The following is a 19127-nucleotide window of genomic DNA, read 5'->3' as shown; positions in this document are numbered from 1 at the left end:
ACACCGCCAACCTGTGGGTCAGTGGATCTGACAATTCAACCAATGACATTTATGCTGAGAGAGGGATTCAAACCGACAACCTTCAAATCAGTGGAAAAACACTTTACCTGCTGAACTACTGCCGCCCAGCTAAGAGCGAGCTCTGGACACTTGAGCTGCTACAGGCTAAAAATGAAAAATGTGTCAGAAGACCTTCCAGAGGAAACACTTTGAGGGAATAGAACATTGACTCAAACACCAGAAAAAAACTTTCCTGTTGTGTTGAACCTGGCGCCCCCTGGAGGCTGTTGGTAGAGTGTTTTCTTTCGGAGAAAAGAACTCAGCCTAAATATTGCATATTCATTTCCTTTTAACAATATGTAAACACAGAAACATATAAATACATCCAGGCCTAAACCAGATTCAAACCCTCTCATAGTAGTACTCCTTTTTCACTCATCCTTTTTCAAACATATGTTAGTGACAGAGTGGACATTTGGACACAGCCTCTCTGATCTGAATGGTCACTAGTGCAGCCTCTGCAGCTCAGTGAGGGAATTCTAGAGGTTCTGAGTTTTCACATGAGCCATGATCTGTCTATAAACTGAGAATGAGACAAATTTGGCTGTGTCTCTGTTCACACAGGAACACAGGTTCAGTTGTGACTGTTGTATTTGAAAAGGGCACTGGCACCTTTATTTCACACTGAGTGCAGACCACATACAGTTCCTTTAACTGACTTCTGTCCATAGAGTCCTCATTACGCACTCTGCTGGTGTGTTGTGATGTAGATGATGTATCGTGTACAGCACATTAGACGCTATTCACATTTATGTCACAAACCAGGAAGACATTTGGAAACATGCAATGACATCTTCCGGCGGGCTCTGTAGTAAGTCTGACAAAATCTAGAAAAAATTTGAAAATGTCCCAGTTTTCTTCATCTCCGTGTCATTGTAGTGTTCTGTTATGTTCGGCTCATCAACAATTCCAACTGTACCTCACTTTTCATCATTTCTCCACTGAAACACAACTCTGAGTGCACTGGGTACAAGAAGAGATGAGGCTCCAAATTCAACATTTCACATTTACTTCAATGGGTTTTATCCACAGAACTATAATTGCAACATTTTTATTATACATCCATGGTTTGATCACAGTTAGTCAGTGAACCCAGTGTCAGGAACTACATCAGAAGTTTTCATCACATGTTTCTAAATGTCTCCCTAGTTTGAGACGTAAGCATGAATAGAGCTTATAAGTCAAATACTCCAAAGTGAACACACATTAAAATAATCAACAGGCATTTCTGATTATGATGATAAAAGGATGCAGCACTACTCCCCACACTAATGCCACACTCTGAGGAACAGCGCCCCCAAAGCCCAGGAGTAGAAACTCATGTCCACAGAGCAAAAGAGAAACTTCTGCTCCTCACGGCAAAGGAGAAATTCAATTTGTCAACTAGACAAAAGTTTATTTTGGTTGAATACGATTCTCAGCTCATCCAAGCAGCTTCTTCACTTCTGGTCAGACGCTGGTGGACACTTCCTTATATCTGCCTGCACAGCCTACTAACAAGCAGGTTTGTCAGTTTCAGAGTAGTTTCAGTGTAGTTAGCTCCTCCCTGCAGGCAGGTATAAGGCAGTGTCCACAAGCGTCTGAAGAAGCAGCTGTGAAACGTTTTCGACCAAAATAAACTTTTGTCCAGTTAACAAACTGAATTTCTCCTTTGCCCTGGATTCTACCTGAACGACTGAGAGATTTTACACACACTGCTCCTGATGTGAGGGTCAGAGCTGAGACATGACGAGAAGAGCCTCAGGAGAATCATGGGCCTGTGTGTGTGTGTGCGTCTGTGTGTGTGTTGGTGTCTCTGTGTATGTGTGCCCTGTCAGGCCCTTTCACACCAACGGCACACACTAAGATGGATTCTAGTGAGTTTGTGAGAATCCATCGTGCTGTGTAAGGTTTAGCAGTAATATGAGAAAAAATACAATAAGTGATTTGGATGAGCATCTTTTACACATAATGAGAACACATGGACACACAGGGAGGGCATCTGACACACAGAGAGGGCATCTGACACACAGGGAGGGCATCTGACACACAGAGAGGGCATCTGACACACAGAGAGGGCATCTGACACACAGGGAGGGCATCTGACACACAGAGAGGGCATCTGACACACAGAGAGGGCATCTGACACACAGAGAGGGCATCTGACACACAGGGAGGGCATCTGACACACAGAGAGGGCATCTGACACACAGGGAGGGCATCTGACACACAGGGACATCTCAGAACATGTTTGTAGACATCTAAACTACAGGGTTAGCAGCTCTGACATAGACTAAGACTCCACAGAGACGCATTCAGTTTCGATTGATGGTTCGGCCTACAGTTCATACTGATGAACGGCACACGGGTCTGGCTGCTGCACACGCTCTGGGTGAGAGCCTCTCTGTGGGCACGTCAGGGGCTAAAGGTTCACTGGCTTTGGTAAAAAACAATTCCAGATACTAATCCTCACAAAAAAGCATGATTAAAAACTGCTGTACTGGATTTGTATCTGATGCCGAGGCTGATGCCAGTATGACAAAAAAATAAAATAAATAAATAAATAAATAAAACATCTTTCTTTAGACAATAGAAAGTGATTTTCCACATTAAATGGTGGAACTTTCTTTTCTATTCCCATGTGTCTGTGACTTTTTTAGTACTGATACCTGCTCAAATAATAATAATAATAATTATTATTATTATTATTATTATTATTTATTATTATTATTATTTTATTTTATTTTTTTTTTTTAGATTACTATCTGATTTTCGATTCTTTTGACAGTAGAAATTTAAAGGACCCATTTGGATAGTTACAAAAAGGTCTTGACTTTATTATTATTTTTAAAAAAAATTTATCTGATGAAATAAAACATATCTTGTGTCACAAAGTTTTATGAATAATATGACAGTACGCTAGAATTTTCCGTTTCAAAATGGGATTGAATTTGAGTATTGTGGACGTGCGAGGGGATTTTTGACACACACACACAAGTCCACCTGAGCAGAAGAGGAGGAGGAGAGAGGGAAGAAGAGGATGGGGGGATGAGAGCAGGGGAGAAGAGTGAGGAGGAGGTATACTCGGTGAGGTGAGAGTAAGAGAAGAGGAGGATTAGAGAATGGAGAGGGGGCTGAGGAATAAAGAGGAGAGAGAAAGAGAGAAAGGAAGAGGAGAAGATGCAGGGAGAGAGGAAGCTGGAGAGGAGGGAAGCTCAGGAAGGGAGGAAGAGAAAAGAGAGAGGAGGAGGAGAGGAGATGAGAGGAGAGGAGGGTGTGCAGCTCTTTGAAGGCCGTCCCTCAGATGGTGCTGTTCTAATGAGACTTGCCAGATGACCCGTGGCTCAGTGAAAGGCCAGTGCAGCTATTTTTACTCCCACAGGTGCAACGCTACAGCCAGGGCCACCAGAAACCATCTGCCCCAAGAGCCATCTACACCAGGGACCATCTACACCAAGGACCATCTGCCCCAAGAGCCATCTACACCAGGGACCATCTACACCAAGGACCATCTGCCCCAAGAGCCATCTACACCAGGGACCATCTACACCAGGGACCATCTGCCCCAAGAACCATCTACACCAGGGACTCTGCTCTTGGGCCTGAGCGCTGACAAAGCAGGGCAAGTGTGAGCGGCATTCCTCCTGTCAGGGAGTCCACCAGCCAGTCTCCTCATCGCCATGGCAACTGCTGAGACCACCGACCGAGAGACAGCACAGAAACAACCACTGTGGCAGGTGCACATCTGACTGAGGCAGGTGCATGGTGTGACAGGTGCAAAGAGGGACACGTTTGGTCTGTGGCAGGTGCAGGGGAAGGTCCAACTGTCACTACTGCTCATCAGTCCTGATTATTACACATAAAAATTTTGAGTTGAAGTGTGTGTGAAAACAAAGAGCTGCTGACATCACATTGTCCAGCAGCAAAGAGAAGTGAGAGAGTTCGATGGAGCTGAGATGATGATGATGATGATGAGCGGTGAGGAGCGGGTTTTGACTTTGAGACAGCCCAAATGTGCACAATTATTCAAAGATGTCAGAATGATGTGGAGCATGAATGATGAGCGTGTGTCTGATGCAGAGTCCACAGGTCGTCCTCTGTCACAGACTCACGTGGAAACAAACAGGAAAACACTGGACTATTTTGGTGTTAAATGTCACTGATTAAAAGTCTGGATTTATGTTCAGAAAATGTTCAAGATTGATCGATATGAGGATGTTCTTATCCATGGCTTTAAGAATGAATTAGGGCCTTTATTATAGTGATTTACAATTAATCACAAAATTTATCTTTTGAAAGAGAAAAAGTCATGAAATTGTGGCCTGTAACAGAAAGCTGAACCACATGAATAAAGTGTACACTGTATCAGCAGAGTACATGTCTCTTGTACTGTCTGTATCGCTCTGTCCTCCAGTGTCCTTCAACAGGCAGCAGCACGTGTGATGTCAGTCAAGTCTCCCTGGCCGTTGTGATTTGTAATAAACTTTTTGTGAGACATCCAGACTGTCTCTGATGTGTCCAACCAGAGCCCAGAACCACACGCTTTGACAAAAACTTTACAAAGACTTTACATGTCCTCTCCCCTGGTTATAGATGGGCATGATTGACAGGCAGATGAACCAATTAGAGAGATGCATGTTGTGTTAAAACAAACAAACAAAAAACATTGTGGCTTATGCGTAATAAAGGGAGAGAAACAAAGCTGAGCACTAAGAAACAGCACCGATTTCTACAGAAACATCAACCAACACTAATGAAACTCCTGCACATCACTTCAGGTTTGTCAAGTCGCTGTGGACAGTTTTGTATCATGTGTTTGTATATTTATAGAGAATTATCATGTGGGAGCATGGGTGACGTAGGCTTGTGGGCGGAGCCTTGTACAGAATCTTACGACTAACCATAAGGAGGTTCAAACAGGTCCAGGGAGAGAAAGTGAATTATTCAGACATGCACAGATGACTTCTAAAACCTCTTCAGGCGTGTTTTTGATGAGGGAACAACATTATAACATGGCAGAAAGCTCCAAAAAGACAATTTTGCATAACGCCCACTCTTTAACCCTTACATACTGTACGGGTCAAATTTGACCCGTTTTGACATTCAACAGTAGAAAAAATACCCTAGGCATCATTGTTTTATCTTGAAATTTGATGACTTTTCCTAAATTTTGCCAAAATACACAAAAATGAAAATATTTAAAAATGTTATACTTTTGTATAGGTGCTACAAATTTTGTGACACTGAGGCTGTTTCGGGTCAATTTTGACCCGTATCTATTAAGATGGATTTTTGCTCTATCAGTGCGGGTCAGATGAAGCAAAATGGAAGTTTTAGGGAAACTTGAAACTGTGAAACTGCACAGACCATGTTTGTGTGTATTTTTTATGGCACAGTGGTGACAGAGATCATGAGGTCACTGTTTTGAGATTCCCCCATGCCCCAGGTTCACAGAGACAGACACCTGTTGGTTTTTGAAGCGGCAAAGGAAAATCTCAAAACAGTGAAAGGAGTGATCATCCTATTTATGGAGCACAGAAGAAACACAAGTCACTCAAGTGGGAGAGAGAGATCTTTTCTTCTAAGTTTGAGTAAGTTCACTCAGGACACCACAGTTGTCTGGTACATGTAAAAGAAGAACAAGAATGTCATCCTTATGAGCACATTACATGTGGCCATATCATCATCATCATCATCATCCTCATCATCATCCTTGACTACAAGGCCAACAAAGGAGGAGTGGAAAACCTTGACAAAGTAACAGGCACAGCTGCAAGAGCAGAACCTTCTGCTGGTCCGCTTTGTCTATGGAGTGAGCTGAACCTGACCTGGAGGACAAGCAGGAGGAACTGGAGGAGGTTCTTTTCTGGAGGAGCTTAGAAAGGCCCTTGTGTCTCCCTGTCTGCAAAGGTGACACCAGCTTCCCCACACAGCAGCTTCAGCAGCGTTGGTGAGGCCAGTGCAGTGATCTGAACCTGACCCTGATCAAGAAGTCACACCAGAAACCAACACAAGGGCACAGAAGAGAAGGAGATGCAACTTTAGCCCTGCAAAGAAGGACTGAAAAACAGCTACAACCTGCTGCAAATGTGGGAAACACAGATGCAAGTCCCACACATGCAAAGTTTCCTACCACTGCTTTAAATCCTAAATGACTAGTTTAAAATAAGCAGAATGGCTGCAGTGGATAAACATGGATATATTATAAATTCAAACAGTTCCAGAATGTTCATGTCATTTTCAAATGCAAAAATATATATAAAAATCATAATGGCTTTTATGTTTTTAGGTGTTTTGTAAAACAGGACTATGATACTTGTGATAGTAGATGTTTTTCTCCAAAAACGAGTGTTGTAAAACTTACAAAAATATGCTCTTCCTGCTCTCAGAAACATTATATTTATATATTACACATATTTATTAATGTGGGACAGTCTATTTAGTCATTTTAAATAGATCTGTAGTTCAAAATTTGGTTTCGACACTTACTATGAGGGAATTCTTGGTCCGAGTCAAATTTGACCCAAACCATACTGTGAAGGCTGTGAGCCCCCGTCCTCACCTGGCTGGAGCTGGCGGGGAAGGCGGTGATGGGGGGCACGTCCAACACCTTGAGCTCGTACATGCTCCCGTTGAGGATGACGGCGGGCCGGTACACGTAGCGGCTGCGCGTGGGCGTGTAGGCGTCGCAGAAGTCGTGGTAGATGAACTGTCGGATGATGGACGTTTTGCCCACGCCCGGAGCCCCGATCACCGCGATGCTCAGAGTCTCCACCATCCCAGAGGAGCAGCGTCAGCACCATGGACAGAGCCACCGCCCACTGGCCCACAAGCACACACCGAGGGACGGGGACGAACCTGACCAACGGCAGCAGGGACAGGGTCAGAGACAGGAGCGGAGACAGGAGCAGAGGACAGGAGCGGAGACAGAAGCAGAGGACAGGAGCAGTTAGAAAAAACAGAAACATCACAAGAATGTGAGACCTCAGGGGACACAGAGACCATCACACATAGACCATCACACACAGACCATCACACACAGACTATCACACACAGACCATCACACAGAGACCATCACACACAGACCATCACACAGAGACCATCACACACAGACCGTCACACACAGACCGTCACACACAGACCGTCACACACAGACCATCACACACAGACCATCACACAGAGACCATCACACACAGACCGTCACACACAGACCATCACACACAGACCGTCACACACAGACTATCACACACAGACCATCACACAGAGACCATCACACACAGACCATCACACACAGACTATCACACACAGACCATCACACAGAGACCATCACACACAGACCATCACACACAGACCATCACACACAGACCATCACACACAGACTATCACACACAGACCATCACACAGAGACCATCACACACAGACCATCACACAGAGACCATCACACACAGACCATCACACACAGACCATCACACAGTCACACACAGACTGTCACACACAGACCGTCACACACAGACCATCACACACAGACCATCACACACACAGACTATCACACACAGACATCACAGAGACCATCACACAGAGACCATCACACACAGACCATCACACACAGACCATCACACACACACAGACATCATCACACACAGACCATCACACACAGACCATCACACACAGACCATCACACACAGACTATCACACACAGACCGTCACACAGAGACCGTCACACACAGACCGTTACACACAGACCGTTACACACAGACCGTTACACACAGACCGTCACACACAGACCATCACACACAGACCATCACACACAGACTATCACACACAGACCATCACACAGAGACCATCACACACAGACCATCACACACAGACCATCACACACAGACTATCACACACAGACCGTCACACACAGACCGTCACACACAGACCGTCACACACAGACCATCACACACAGACCATCACACACAGACTATCACACACAGACCGTCACACACAGACCGTTACACACAGGCTTATGACGCATTTTAAACTGAGATTTTCAACTTTTTACACTAAGTACATAAAACATCATTATCAAGTCTAAACCAGGACTAAACCAGGACTAAACCAGGACTAAACCAGGACTAAACCAGGACTAAACCAGGACTAAACCAGGTCTAAACCAGGACTAAACCAGGTCCAGATCAGGGCCAGAAAACATGTTTTTGATTTCATTTTGATTTATTTTTTTTTCAAAAAGTTGCATACTGTGGCTTTTAGGAACAATAACTGCTGAGTGTTTGGAGCTTTAAAGTTGCACTATGTCACTTTTCTGAGATGAATATAATAATGATGACAAAAAAGCACATGAAAGTGAATAAAAGAAGACAGATTTGATTAGACAGAAGTTAAATGCCATACTGAGGAACTTTCCAGGCGAAGACATAACACGTGCAGCAGGTAGCGAACCCGCCACATGAAAAGTGACACAGTGCACTTGACGGTTGCCTCGAGGATAATAACGTGTGATGTGTATCCTCCGCTGCGCTCTCACGTGAAACGAGCCTAGTACAACCTGGGCTCAAGCTCGCCTCTGATTGGCTGCGCGGACAGCGCAATGGAAATGTGGTCCAGTTCTGATCCAAAATCACACTTACTTCTCCTGCACGCGCCGTGACAGCGGGCCACGGCGAGAATCAGTCCCCCCGCAGGGACGCACCAGAGCCCGGGCTGTGGAAGAGCGGAAGAGCCGGGGGCCACACGGCGGGAAAAGGCATGTCAACAGCAGGCGCACGGAAGAGCCGCCGCTGCCTCTGCAATCCCGCGGTAAACGGACAGTCGGTGTACGGGGGGCGACCGGAGAGAAGCAGCTCCGGGAGGAAGCGTCAAAGCCCGCGCTGCTCGTGCCCACACCGCGGACATCTCTCTCCGAGCGAACCGGGGCAGAAGACGGAGCCGGGAGAACCGCGCGCCTCCGGTCGCTCTGTCGGTGACGGGTTTACGCACGTCTCTCACTCACTCGCTTCCCGCCACTGCAGCAGCCAGAGCGCGCGCTTCCATCACACGGTGCGCACGCTTCGGTGTCGCCGACCCTCCACGTCCCGCGCGTCTGTCTCGTGCCGGAGCGCTCACGGGGAGGAGAGCCACGCAGAGCGGAGCCGGGCGAGCGCAGCACCCAGAGGCAGACCGTCAGTGCGTGCGCCACGGCAGTGAAGGCATCCGGAGGCGAGAGGGAGCCAAGTGGAGCCGCGCACCCCCCGCTCCGCTTTCAACCCCTGCGCAGCCAATGAGAGCGCGGCGAGTGGGGTCTCCGGCTCAGCCAATCAGAGCGCGGCGTGCGACAGGCTTCAGCGCCGTAAACCCTCATTATCAGGCTAAAAATAAGAAACAAAAAGCGTCTTTCTATAAGATTTCACGTGTGGGAGGCAGTGCTCAGTGAAGAAAGTGCCCATTTACTTGAAGGTTGCCAGTTCTATTCCTCCTTGAGCAGGACACTTACAGACCATTTTCAGAATTCAAAGGTTGGAACTTGGAAAGACATTTCGGCGCAGAATGAAAAAAACAAAACAAAAAAACAATGACCACAATAGATTTTTAAATTTTTTTTTATTAAGTTCATGATTTGTTGAGTTTATTTAGAGAAATGTGAGAAGAGCGTGTTCAGAGCAGAGCCTCTGTTTGGTTCTGTAGAGTACACCACAGTACTTTTACTCAGTTCATTTCCATTTGTCCACGGCCGGGTCACAGAGAGTCTGAGCACGATTCCCAGATTTCCCTCTCCCCAAACACTTCCTCCAGCTCGTCCCTCAAAGAGGACCTCCAGCTGGGGACCTCAAAGGGGAGGCTGTATCTGTACCAGATGCCCTCCCCTCAGCTGGAGGAGCAGTGAGATCACGTGACATCAGCCCGTGGTACAATCCTCTAGTTTAAACTGAGCTGGAGACAGGTCAAAGGTCACAGGTGGGATTTGCTGTTTAAAGTGGAACTAAACATGAAATCAAGTGTTTTTTTGCTACTAAACTCTACACAGTGTTTTAATAATTTTTGGGGGCAATTTTCCACACAAGTACTTGGTGACATCACAAAAGACTCATCAGGAGTTTCTGATTAGAGGTGCCCCCTCCCTCTCACTCTCCCCTTCAGTCCTCCACACCCGTTTTCAATCCAAACACGTGATTCAGGTGAAAGGACTTTCAGACAACAAGGAGAAGGAGAAACATTTGTGGATCAGAAGACAGTGAAAGTTCCACAGTGTTTTACAGACCTCTGTCCTCCACCTCGAATCATGCCATCAGTAACAGTATGTGAACACGGCTCGCCCCTCGGGGTGTGCTGCTAACTGGAGGCACTGCTCTGTCTCAATGTCTGTTACTCAAGTTAGAGTTTAATCTGAGTTTTGTTTAAACACAATCTGATTTGTGTCTTCCACACACACAACTACAGTCACACAGAGAGCATTAGACAACAGTTTTTCAGTTCATCTCTCACCTTTTTGTTGAAACTCAAACTCCTGAACAGGACCATACACTTGAGTTTTCAGATAAATTTTCAAATAATCTAAAACTTTTTGGTAGTTATTCCTAATGTGTGTCACCATGGTAACTAATGATCACTCCACCATAGAAATACATGCAGCACCTCCCCAGCATGATGACTGCAAAGTATCAACTGGACGAGTCCTGTCAGAGCAGGTTGTTGGAGGATTTTTAATGAGGCCCTGGGGAGCTGAGGTCCAGAGAGAGAAGCTCTGCTTTACAAAGAACACCACTCCACGGCCATGTTTGTCATGAGTGAAGAAACACGCATTTACCAGTGAAGTCCAACAAACGAGCGAAGTCCAACACACAAGTGAAGAGACTAAAACTTTTACATTTGAACATGTGTTGTCTGTTACTCTGTTTTACCTACTATATTATTCTGTACATTTAATGAACTTCCATTTACAATCAGATGTTATGTCCAGGTACTTTTACTCTCAGGTCTTTTACTCTTTGTTATACTATTTAAAGGAACTGTGCTTATACGTGAGTACATTTTTAATGACTCTGCCACTTCTGGTCCTCTGGATGATGTTCAAATCAAAGATTTATTTTCCTGACAAGAATACTGCAGTCCTTTGGTGCACAGCTCAGTACACACACTGTGCCCGGGCCCTGAGCAGAGACCAGCAGCACCTCCTCTGTCTGTGGCCCATGTCAGAACCTCTCTTCACATCTGAAATCATAACTTTGATTTGATTAACTAATCATAAGTTTAATGATACAACAATCCATCACCATGGTGATGTTTTGATTTGGCTTCAATGTTCCACTATATTGCATTACATTACACCAATTCAACTACAAGAGATTTTATGGCTCAAAAATATCTCAAATCCACAGATCTGAGCTGTCAACTGGTTCCTTCTTCACCTGGTTGTCTCCATGGTGCTGTTATACTGTTAATGCCATACAGAGGAGCACACAAAGTAATAACTTTATACTCTTTTATCCTCTTGATCTGGTTACCTGCTCAGTGTCATTGTGTAATCACACATCTATTCACCTCTGATATTTTAAAACACAATTGTACTGATGCCTTTAAATGTGTGCTTCATGTTGAGTGGGACTGTACAGCTTCTGTTGTGTTTTACAAACAGTCTTATTTCTTTGAGTTGTCAGATTTTAGGATTAAAACCAGTTTGTCATGAACCCAGGACTCTCTGGTGATGTGTGCTCAGTGTGACAGACACACAGTCTAGGCTTCATCTGGGACACATTCTGGAAGGATGGATGTCACTTATGGTTCTCTTCTTGGCCTGTCTTGTATTAGTCTCATCATTCCTCTAGTTAAACATTTAGTCTAAAGCCTTTTCTACCATTTTTATGCACATTTTGAATCTAATTCTATTCAATAGAGAAAACCGCAGTTTTACTTTATAAAGACATCGACGTTTCAAACTGATGTGTGAAGTTCATTCATTCATAATCTAATGATTCCTCCTTCTTTCCTCTGAGTTTATTTGTGCTGCTCAGAGCTCCAAGCCAAACTGAAAATGAGCTGTATGTGCCATCCATTTTCTAATCATATTTCAAATGGTCTTCTATGTAATTTAATATTGGCTGCTGTTCTAGAATCAATACGCCCCATTCACTGTGAAAAGGAAGACTAGATGTGTCAAATGAAAAGAAAGCACAAAGACAATGTTATACGCCAGAATGAAAAATAGGACACATTCATATAGAGATTTCATTATAGAACTTTTAATAGTCCTTTGCAAATGTACACACAGGTCAAAGTAAAGAATCACTCCATTCAAAACGTCAGATTAAACATGAGATAATGAGGAGCAGAGACAGCCACTGCGCAGAACATTGTCCCCAGTAAGAGTGCATGGGACCTGGGCTTCAGGAGTCTGATAAGGCAGCTCTGTGTGGGGCTGTGGAGGGGACACCAGAGGACAGGCTTCTGACAAACACATGTATGATCCTTTTTTCACTGGTGTGCTGGATTTTCATGTATTTTCAGTTGTCATTTAAAATGGGACAAAACACCGCTGCCCCTAAATGTAACTAGTTTGCACTAAAGTTGCCCAAAAAAATGTCTAGGACCAGCAGACAATTCTATTTAACACCATATACACAGATTAGAAGCGAAAACAAATGGATTTAGTGTTTAGTTCCACTTGAATCCAGACAACTGAAAAGTGTAATGCAATTCAAACGGATTATATCTCAAATGTTTCATCTCAGGGTTTTAAAAATGACAGAAAAGATTCACGAACATTCATTGATACTTTGCAGCTGATGTCATCAACATTCTCCGGTGATGTGACGCTAGCTGGAGGCATGTTCTGTCTGAGGCTTGGTAGACTTTAATCTGAGCTTTATTTTAACACAATCTGACCAGAGAGAACTGATTTAGGCTCCGTTCAGACTGCAGGGCTTAACGCTCAATTAAGATTTTTTTGTGAAATCCGATGTTTTTGCGAGGTCGTTCACATTTCCAATTAAATGTGACTTGTATGTGACTCCAGTGTGAACATTAAACAGACCAAAAGTGTCCCACATGTGACACTGGAGACACGACGACGTCAACCACAGTGAGCGTGCTCTGTGTTTACAGAAGTTGTCCAAACATGGACACAGCATCGAGCACCTGGAGATTTTAAAGTTCCTCTTGTACCGGAGCCAGAACATGAACAACTTACTTGTTTTAAAAAGAAGATTGAGAAGGAGAAGGACGAGGTTTTTGGTCGTGGTGTTTTGTGGGACAGTGTCTGTTGAAAGGAACGTGTGGATGTGGAGACGTAGACAAGAGTGGTGAGTGGTGATGTGCTTCACTTCAGTGACACAGAGTTCATTAACAATTTTCAGCTACTTCCGCGCAGAATAGTGACGTTTGTGGCTTGTTGATAACGTGTAGGTGGATGAATGCACTTTGGCCGTTCAGACTGAAGTCACATGTCAAAAGATCAGATATGTATCGGTTTTAGGAGCACATATCCAAGTGTCCTGGGTCACATTTGAAAAAATCTGATCTGTCGTTCAGACTGTCATTAAAAGATGAGATACAGGTCACATAGGGGCCAAAAAATCTGATTTGGGTCACTTCAGGCTGCAGTCTGCTGGAACTACAACAGGTGAGATGATTTGTGCTGTTAAACTAGTCCCTTTCACATAATATTAGTAATGTTTTGCAGTTTGTTACTCTTATCCTTTTGTTGAAAATCAAACTCCTATACAGGACCATGAACGCCTGTACTGATCACAAGCTCCTGAAAAGGTGCTGTTTAAATCCGTTTCATGGTTTTTTTTTCTTGACTTTTCACACTATCTTAAAACTTTTTTTTTGACAGTGTGTGCATTGCGTCTCCATGGTAAGTCGTAAACTTTCCACCAGTCGAGATCCACGTAGAGCACCCTCGATGTGACATCATCACTGCAAAGTACCAATATTCATTTCTTTTATCTCAGGTTTAGACTAGTGATGGGCGGATCGATACCAAAATGACAGATACTAATATTGAGTATAAAAGTATTGATTCGCATGCAAAAAAAAAACATAACTTTTTAAATATCATTAAGGTTATATTCTAAATAATGGAAGAGTTTCAATGTATTTACAAATCTTACTGGTATCAGTTCATTGAATCAATATCGCGATACTTCCCATAGTATTACTTGGTATTGGATCGACCCAAAAATCAACGGTATCGCCCATCACTAGTTTTGATTCTTGCCTCTTCAGTTAAAAGGCATTTGTTAGGTGGGAATCACCAGGAAAGAAACTGCCAGACAGAATCTCTCATCCAATCAGAGACTGCTGGATAAAACACTACATGGAAACGACAAAAATGAAAATTAGATCCAAACTCAAATATCACATACAGTTGTCCAAGTTTAATTAGAATTGTATAGAAGGACATTTCACTTTTCCAAATGCCCATCACTAGAGGATTTTGCATTCTCCATCACCCTGGCAATCTTATGTAATCACAAACGCCACTTTACAGTCCATAAATTATTACGTTTTGACATTTAGTGAGCGTTTTGTTTGACAGAAAGAATCAAAAACGCATGCCTCTGAGGTCTGTGTACCTCCCACAATAACTATTTCATTAGGTAATGTTCAAATAGAAACTCTACAGATGTTTACGCTGATCAATTGCTGTTAAAAGGGTCGATAAATGCACTTATTTACGCCATAGTGAACAGGATATGTCTAGTCATTACAAAACAGACTGAGCCTAAAGGTATGAATGCCCTCCATTTGAATTTTACTGTCCCTGATATGAAGCGAACACAACCTTTTGAACAAATAAAGCTTTTCATGATGTATTCAAACTAGGGGTGCGACATTATATACATTTCTCAATAGATTTCCCACCTCGAATTCAGCCTCGTGTATATTCTTACAAGCTGCTGTGCTGGGGCAGTGACTGTTCTGCTTAAAGGCACACTATGTAACTTTCTTTGGTGGAGGGCCTGCTACCTGCTTGTCAGGATAGAGACGAGACCACTTTACCTGTAATTTGAGTATGGCATTAAACGTATTTATCTTGACTACATTTTGATACAAATTTTCAGCATTAAATGGTAGTCTTTTCTTTTCTGTTCCCATGTGCTCTTCTATGTGTGTAATCCTCAGTGTGTGTATACTAGTCTATGTGCTCTTCTACTTGCTCTGATACAGCTCAAGATTGTTCTAAACACATTCAGAATCCGTGTGTCATTCGTTAATTCGTTTTTCAATATAAAACCAAAAATCAGAAAATGAAAAAACAACAGTTTTCTTCATTATTTGTCTCCAAAACCAAAATGAAAAAAAGGATAACGATTCTTTTTTTTTCAGTTCTCAATTTTGTGTTTAAATGAAGAATGGAAAAAACGGATAACGGCCGTTTCCCGTTTACGTGACTTCCGTGACTGCGATGCCGGACTTTTGCACCGCATACGGACTGAACCAGGACTGATCCAGAACCGGAACCAGAGCGGACTCCGAGCTTTGACTCCGAGCCTTAGCATCGAGTTCGGGCCCTGCTGTGGTCTCTGAGCCTCCGGTCTGGTCCCAGACTGGTCCCAGCCTGATCTCAGTCTCTGTCTCAGTCCCACTCTGGTCTCAGTCTAGTGGTCTACCTGGTCCCGGACCTGGTTCAGTCTGTATGCGGTGCAAAAGTCTGGCATTGCAGTCACGAAAGTCACATAAACGGGAAACGTCCGTTATCCATTTTTCCATTCTTCACTTAAACACAAAATCAAAAACTGATTCATTATCCGTTTTTTCATTTTGGTTTTGGAGACGAACAATGAAGAAAACTGTTGTTTTTTCGTTTTGTGATTTTTGGTTTTATATTGAAAAACGAATGAACGAATGATACATGAATTATTCCGGAAATACCTGCGCAAATAAGTATCTAGTTTCTGCTGGTTTTAGTATCGATTAGTATCTGATTTTCGATACTTTTAACAACCCTAATCTGGACACAAGCGCTGACGTCTCCAGGCCAAGGTTACCGTATTTTCCAGGCTATTAGACGCGCTCTTAAGCCTCCAACCCCATCAAAAAACGACTGTGTGCCCCCGCATATTCTTAATGCCATACTATGGAATATTCCAGGCAAACAACACCTCCATGGAGATGCAGATGGCAGGCCCTCTACCAGAAAAGCTGCATGGTGTCGCTTTAAAATTACACACGGAAACACAAACACACAAATCAAAAATGGAATGACTAAATAACATAGTGGGCAATAATTTCTCTATAATAAAACTGAAATAAACACCACAACATTGACCATGCACACTGCACACATTCTGCTCCGAGCCGATACAGACTTTAAATCATTTTTAAAACAATTACATTAGTCTCTTTACCAGCCCTGCCTCATCACGGGCGGAGGGATATGTAAGTAGCCGATGGTGCCGATTCTAGCTGCTAATTTTAGACTCCAATTTGTGGAGAAAGTAGGTACTGATTAAAGAAACCTCATGCAGGGACAACAAGAATGCACCCAATCTGAAATGAAATCTAATCAAGTGCCCTATCCCTGCGGTCCCTTCAGAACGCCGATGGAGCTGGGGAATGAGTCATGGGACAGACGGAGCTGGGGGTAGATGGTGTCCTGTAGGGTGGGGGGCTCTGGTGTGAGGGGGTGGTCTTCAGTTCTTCAGAATGGCCTCGTAGCTCTGGAACACGGCCTGGGACACTTCTGTGGCTCTGCACTTGAGCGATACCTGCAGCAGAACAGACGCAGAAGGAGAGGTTAGAGTACAGGAGCGATTTATCAACGTTATCATTACCAACAATTAAATATTAGTTATGTCAAATAAATATTATCTAGGCCTACAGCAAATGACAGAGTTTCTGCCCCTTTTAAAAGGAGCACGATATGGATTCAAGTGGGAAGATCTAAACAACAGGATTAGCAGATTTTTGGAAAATGTGTGATTGTATTTGTTATATGTAGGCTGAAAAAAAAAAAAAAAAGGCTTAATTTATAGAAATTGCTGTGTATTGTCTGCATATATATGTGTGTAGAGCAGCGCTCTGCTTTTAGCCTCTGCAGCACTCACTCTCACAGAGCAGAGCTGGCAGTGTGGGAAAGGAGCTAAAAATAGAAACACATCATATCAAACACATGAGGACAGCAATTCCACAGCTTCTCTATCAGGAACAACGGATACACAGAGCCCGCCCTACCGCCCTCCCGCCCTCCCGCCCTCCCATAAATGAGCTTTAAATGAGCCCGTCTTCACACGAGTTCTTTACACAAGTTCTTTACACGAGCCCTTTACGCGAGCTTGTCTTCACACGAGTTCTTTACACGAGTTCCTTCAATGAGCCTGTCTTCACACGAGTTCTTCACACGAGTTCTTCACACGAGTTCTTCACACGAGTTCTTCACACGAGTTCTTCACACGAGTTCTTCACACGAGTTCTTCACACGAGTTCTTCACACGAGTTCTTCACACGAGTTCTTCACACGAGTTCTTCACACGAGTTCTTCACACGAGTTCTTCACACGAGTTCTTCACACAAGCCTGTCTTCACACGAGTTCTTCACACAAGCCTGTCTTCACACGAGTTCTTCACACAAGCCTGTCTTCACACGAGTTCTTCACACAAGCCTGTCTTCACACGAGTTCTTCACACGAGTTCTTCACACGAGTTCTTCACACGAGTTCTTCACACAAGCCTGTCTTCACACGAGTTCTTCACACAAGCCCGTCTTCACACTAGTTCTTTAAATGAGCCCACGAGTTTGCGTTTACACTAATCCACATTTACACACGAGTCCACGTTCACACCAGGTTTGAAATCATGAAGTGTGAATGTATTTGTAGCTGAGGGAGATGGATGAAGATAGTATGGAAACATAATTGAGTAGATTGGATCGTCACTAACTTTAGAAAGGCTGCCAAAGACCTAATATGCTTTTAAAACAGATGAAAGCTTCATTTTACAATGCCTGCTGGAAATCGTTTTGTCTTGGTTTTTATCTGAATAAGGGCGGTTTTAGTCCAGGCTTAATGTGAGTGACAGTTTAGGCTTAGTTTCAGTGTTCATCAGATTGTTCATCTGTTCATCTCATTCAAAAGTGTGTGTAGACTTGTCAGGCGATTGTTGTTGAGACATCGGGCAATTCAAAGCTTCATAAAAAGATCAAAAAGATAATTATTGCCTTGTTTTTGTTTGTCTATATCCTGCAGTGTATTTATAGAGTAGTTCATCTGGAGTGTGCGGCGGAAACGACAGGATAAAGGACAGTGAAGAATAGCGAGGACGTCTGATGAAGCGGGTGTGTGTGTGTCTGTTATGTAAGTGCAGTTTGGACCAGACAAAAGCTTCTCTGATGAGCAGCAGGACGAGTGACGAGCTCGAGGTTCTGCACAATCACTGACATCACCAAAAATAATCACCACCATGACGGGACATGAGGATATTTTTAACAGCATCGGGCGTTTGATAATAATGGTTTTAGGAGGATCAACAGAGGGATCAATGGTAGACTTTTCAGACGCTATGAAATTTGATTCAAATATCATTTATATTCCAAAAATTATGAAAACGACAACATAAATCTTTTCAACAATTCCTACCATGTTCTGAAATTGTTCCCTTATCAAAGATGCATGTTTGAATAATCTTGCAATCTATCTGAAGTACTATTCAAACCCTCCTTCTGGTTAGCAGTACATCAGCCATGTCCCCGCATGACAATTCAACATATATATACAAAAACATGATACAAAAACAATACACTAAAACTTCACAAACCTGCAGTAGTTCATTAGAGGAATACACACATTCTGATAGTGCTCTGTAATGGGAGTAACTTAGCACTGAGAGCCAGCGACTTGGATCATCAAAAACGCAACTGGAACTTGTTAACAGCACAAGTGTATTTCCTCCTTTTAAGGATTTTGATTCATGGTGTAAATAAATGTGACAATTTTAAGATTGTGAAAGCAAATTCTGAGACAGATCCTTGTTGAATAATACATTTGGATGGAAGCAGCATTTATCAACCTGCCTCCTCTCCTTTGTGTTTTCTCAGTCTCAGACAAACGGACAGCAGAAGCCTTAAATCCCTCACTCAGCTTTATATTAATAATTATGATCACATGGTT

General features: G+C 43.4%; 2 protein-coding genes across 3 annotated transcripts in view; both read right to left on the bottom strand.

Moving 5' to 3' along the window:
* The window catches only part of rasl10a (RAS-like, family 10, member A), a 31354-nt gene extending 22837 nt beyond the window's left edge, over positions 1–8517 (bottom strand). Inside the window, exons 1-2 of the mRNA XM_055161827.1 lie at positions 8437–8517; positions 6602–6897 (exon numbers count right to left, since the gene is read on the bottom strand). Of these exons, the coding sequence (XP_055017802.1) occupies positions 6602–6817 (216 nt within the window). The 5' untranslated portion in view covers positions 6818–6897; positions 8437–8517. The remainder of the gene's footprint in view (positions 1–6601; positions 6898–8436) is intronic.
* Positions 8518–12235: 3718 nt separating this feature from the next.
* Positions 12236–19127, bottom strand: part of ap1b1 (adaptor related protein complex 1 subunit beta 1) — a 41314-nt gene continuing 34422 nt past the window's right edge. For both annotated transcript variants that reach the window (XM_055161390.1, XM_055161391.1), the window contains exon 22: positions 12236–16730. In XM_055161390.1, coding sequence (XP_055017365.1) covers positions 16656–16730 — 75 coding nt within the window. In that variant the 3' untranslated portion in view covers positions 12236–16655. The remainder of the gene's footprint in view (positions 16731–19127) is intronic.

This window comes from Boleophthalmus pectinirostris, unplaced genomic scaffold, assembly GCF_026225935.1.
Source record: "Boleophthalmus pectinirostris isolate CB_2022bp ecotype Guang Dong unplaced genomic scaffold, ASM2622593v1 HiC_scaffold_4, whole genome shotgun sequence".
Lineage (NCBI taxonomy): Eukaryota > Metazoa > Chordata > Actinopteri > Gobiiformes > Gobiidae > Boleophthalmus > Boleophthalmus pectinirostris.
The sequence above is the reverse complement of the archived record's forward strand: the minus strand, read 5'-3'. Positions and strand labels throughout refer to the sequence as shown.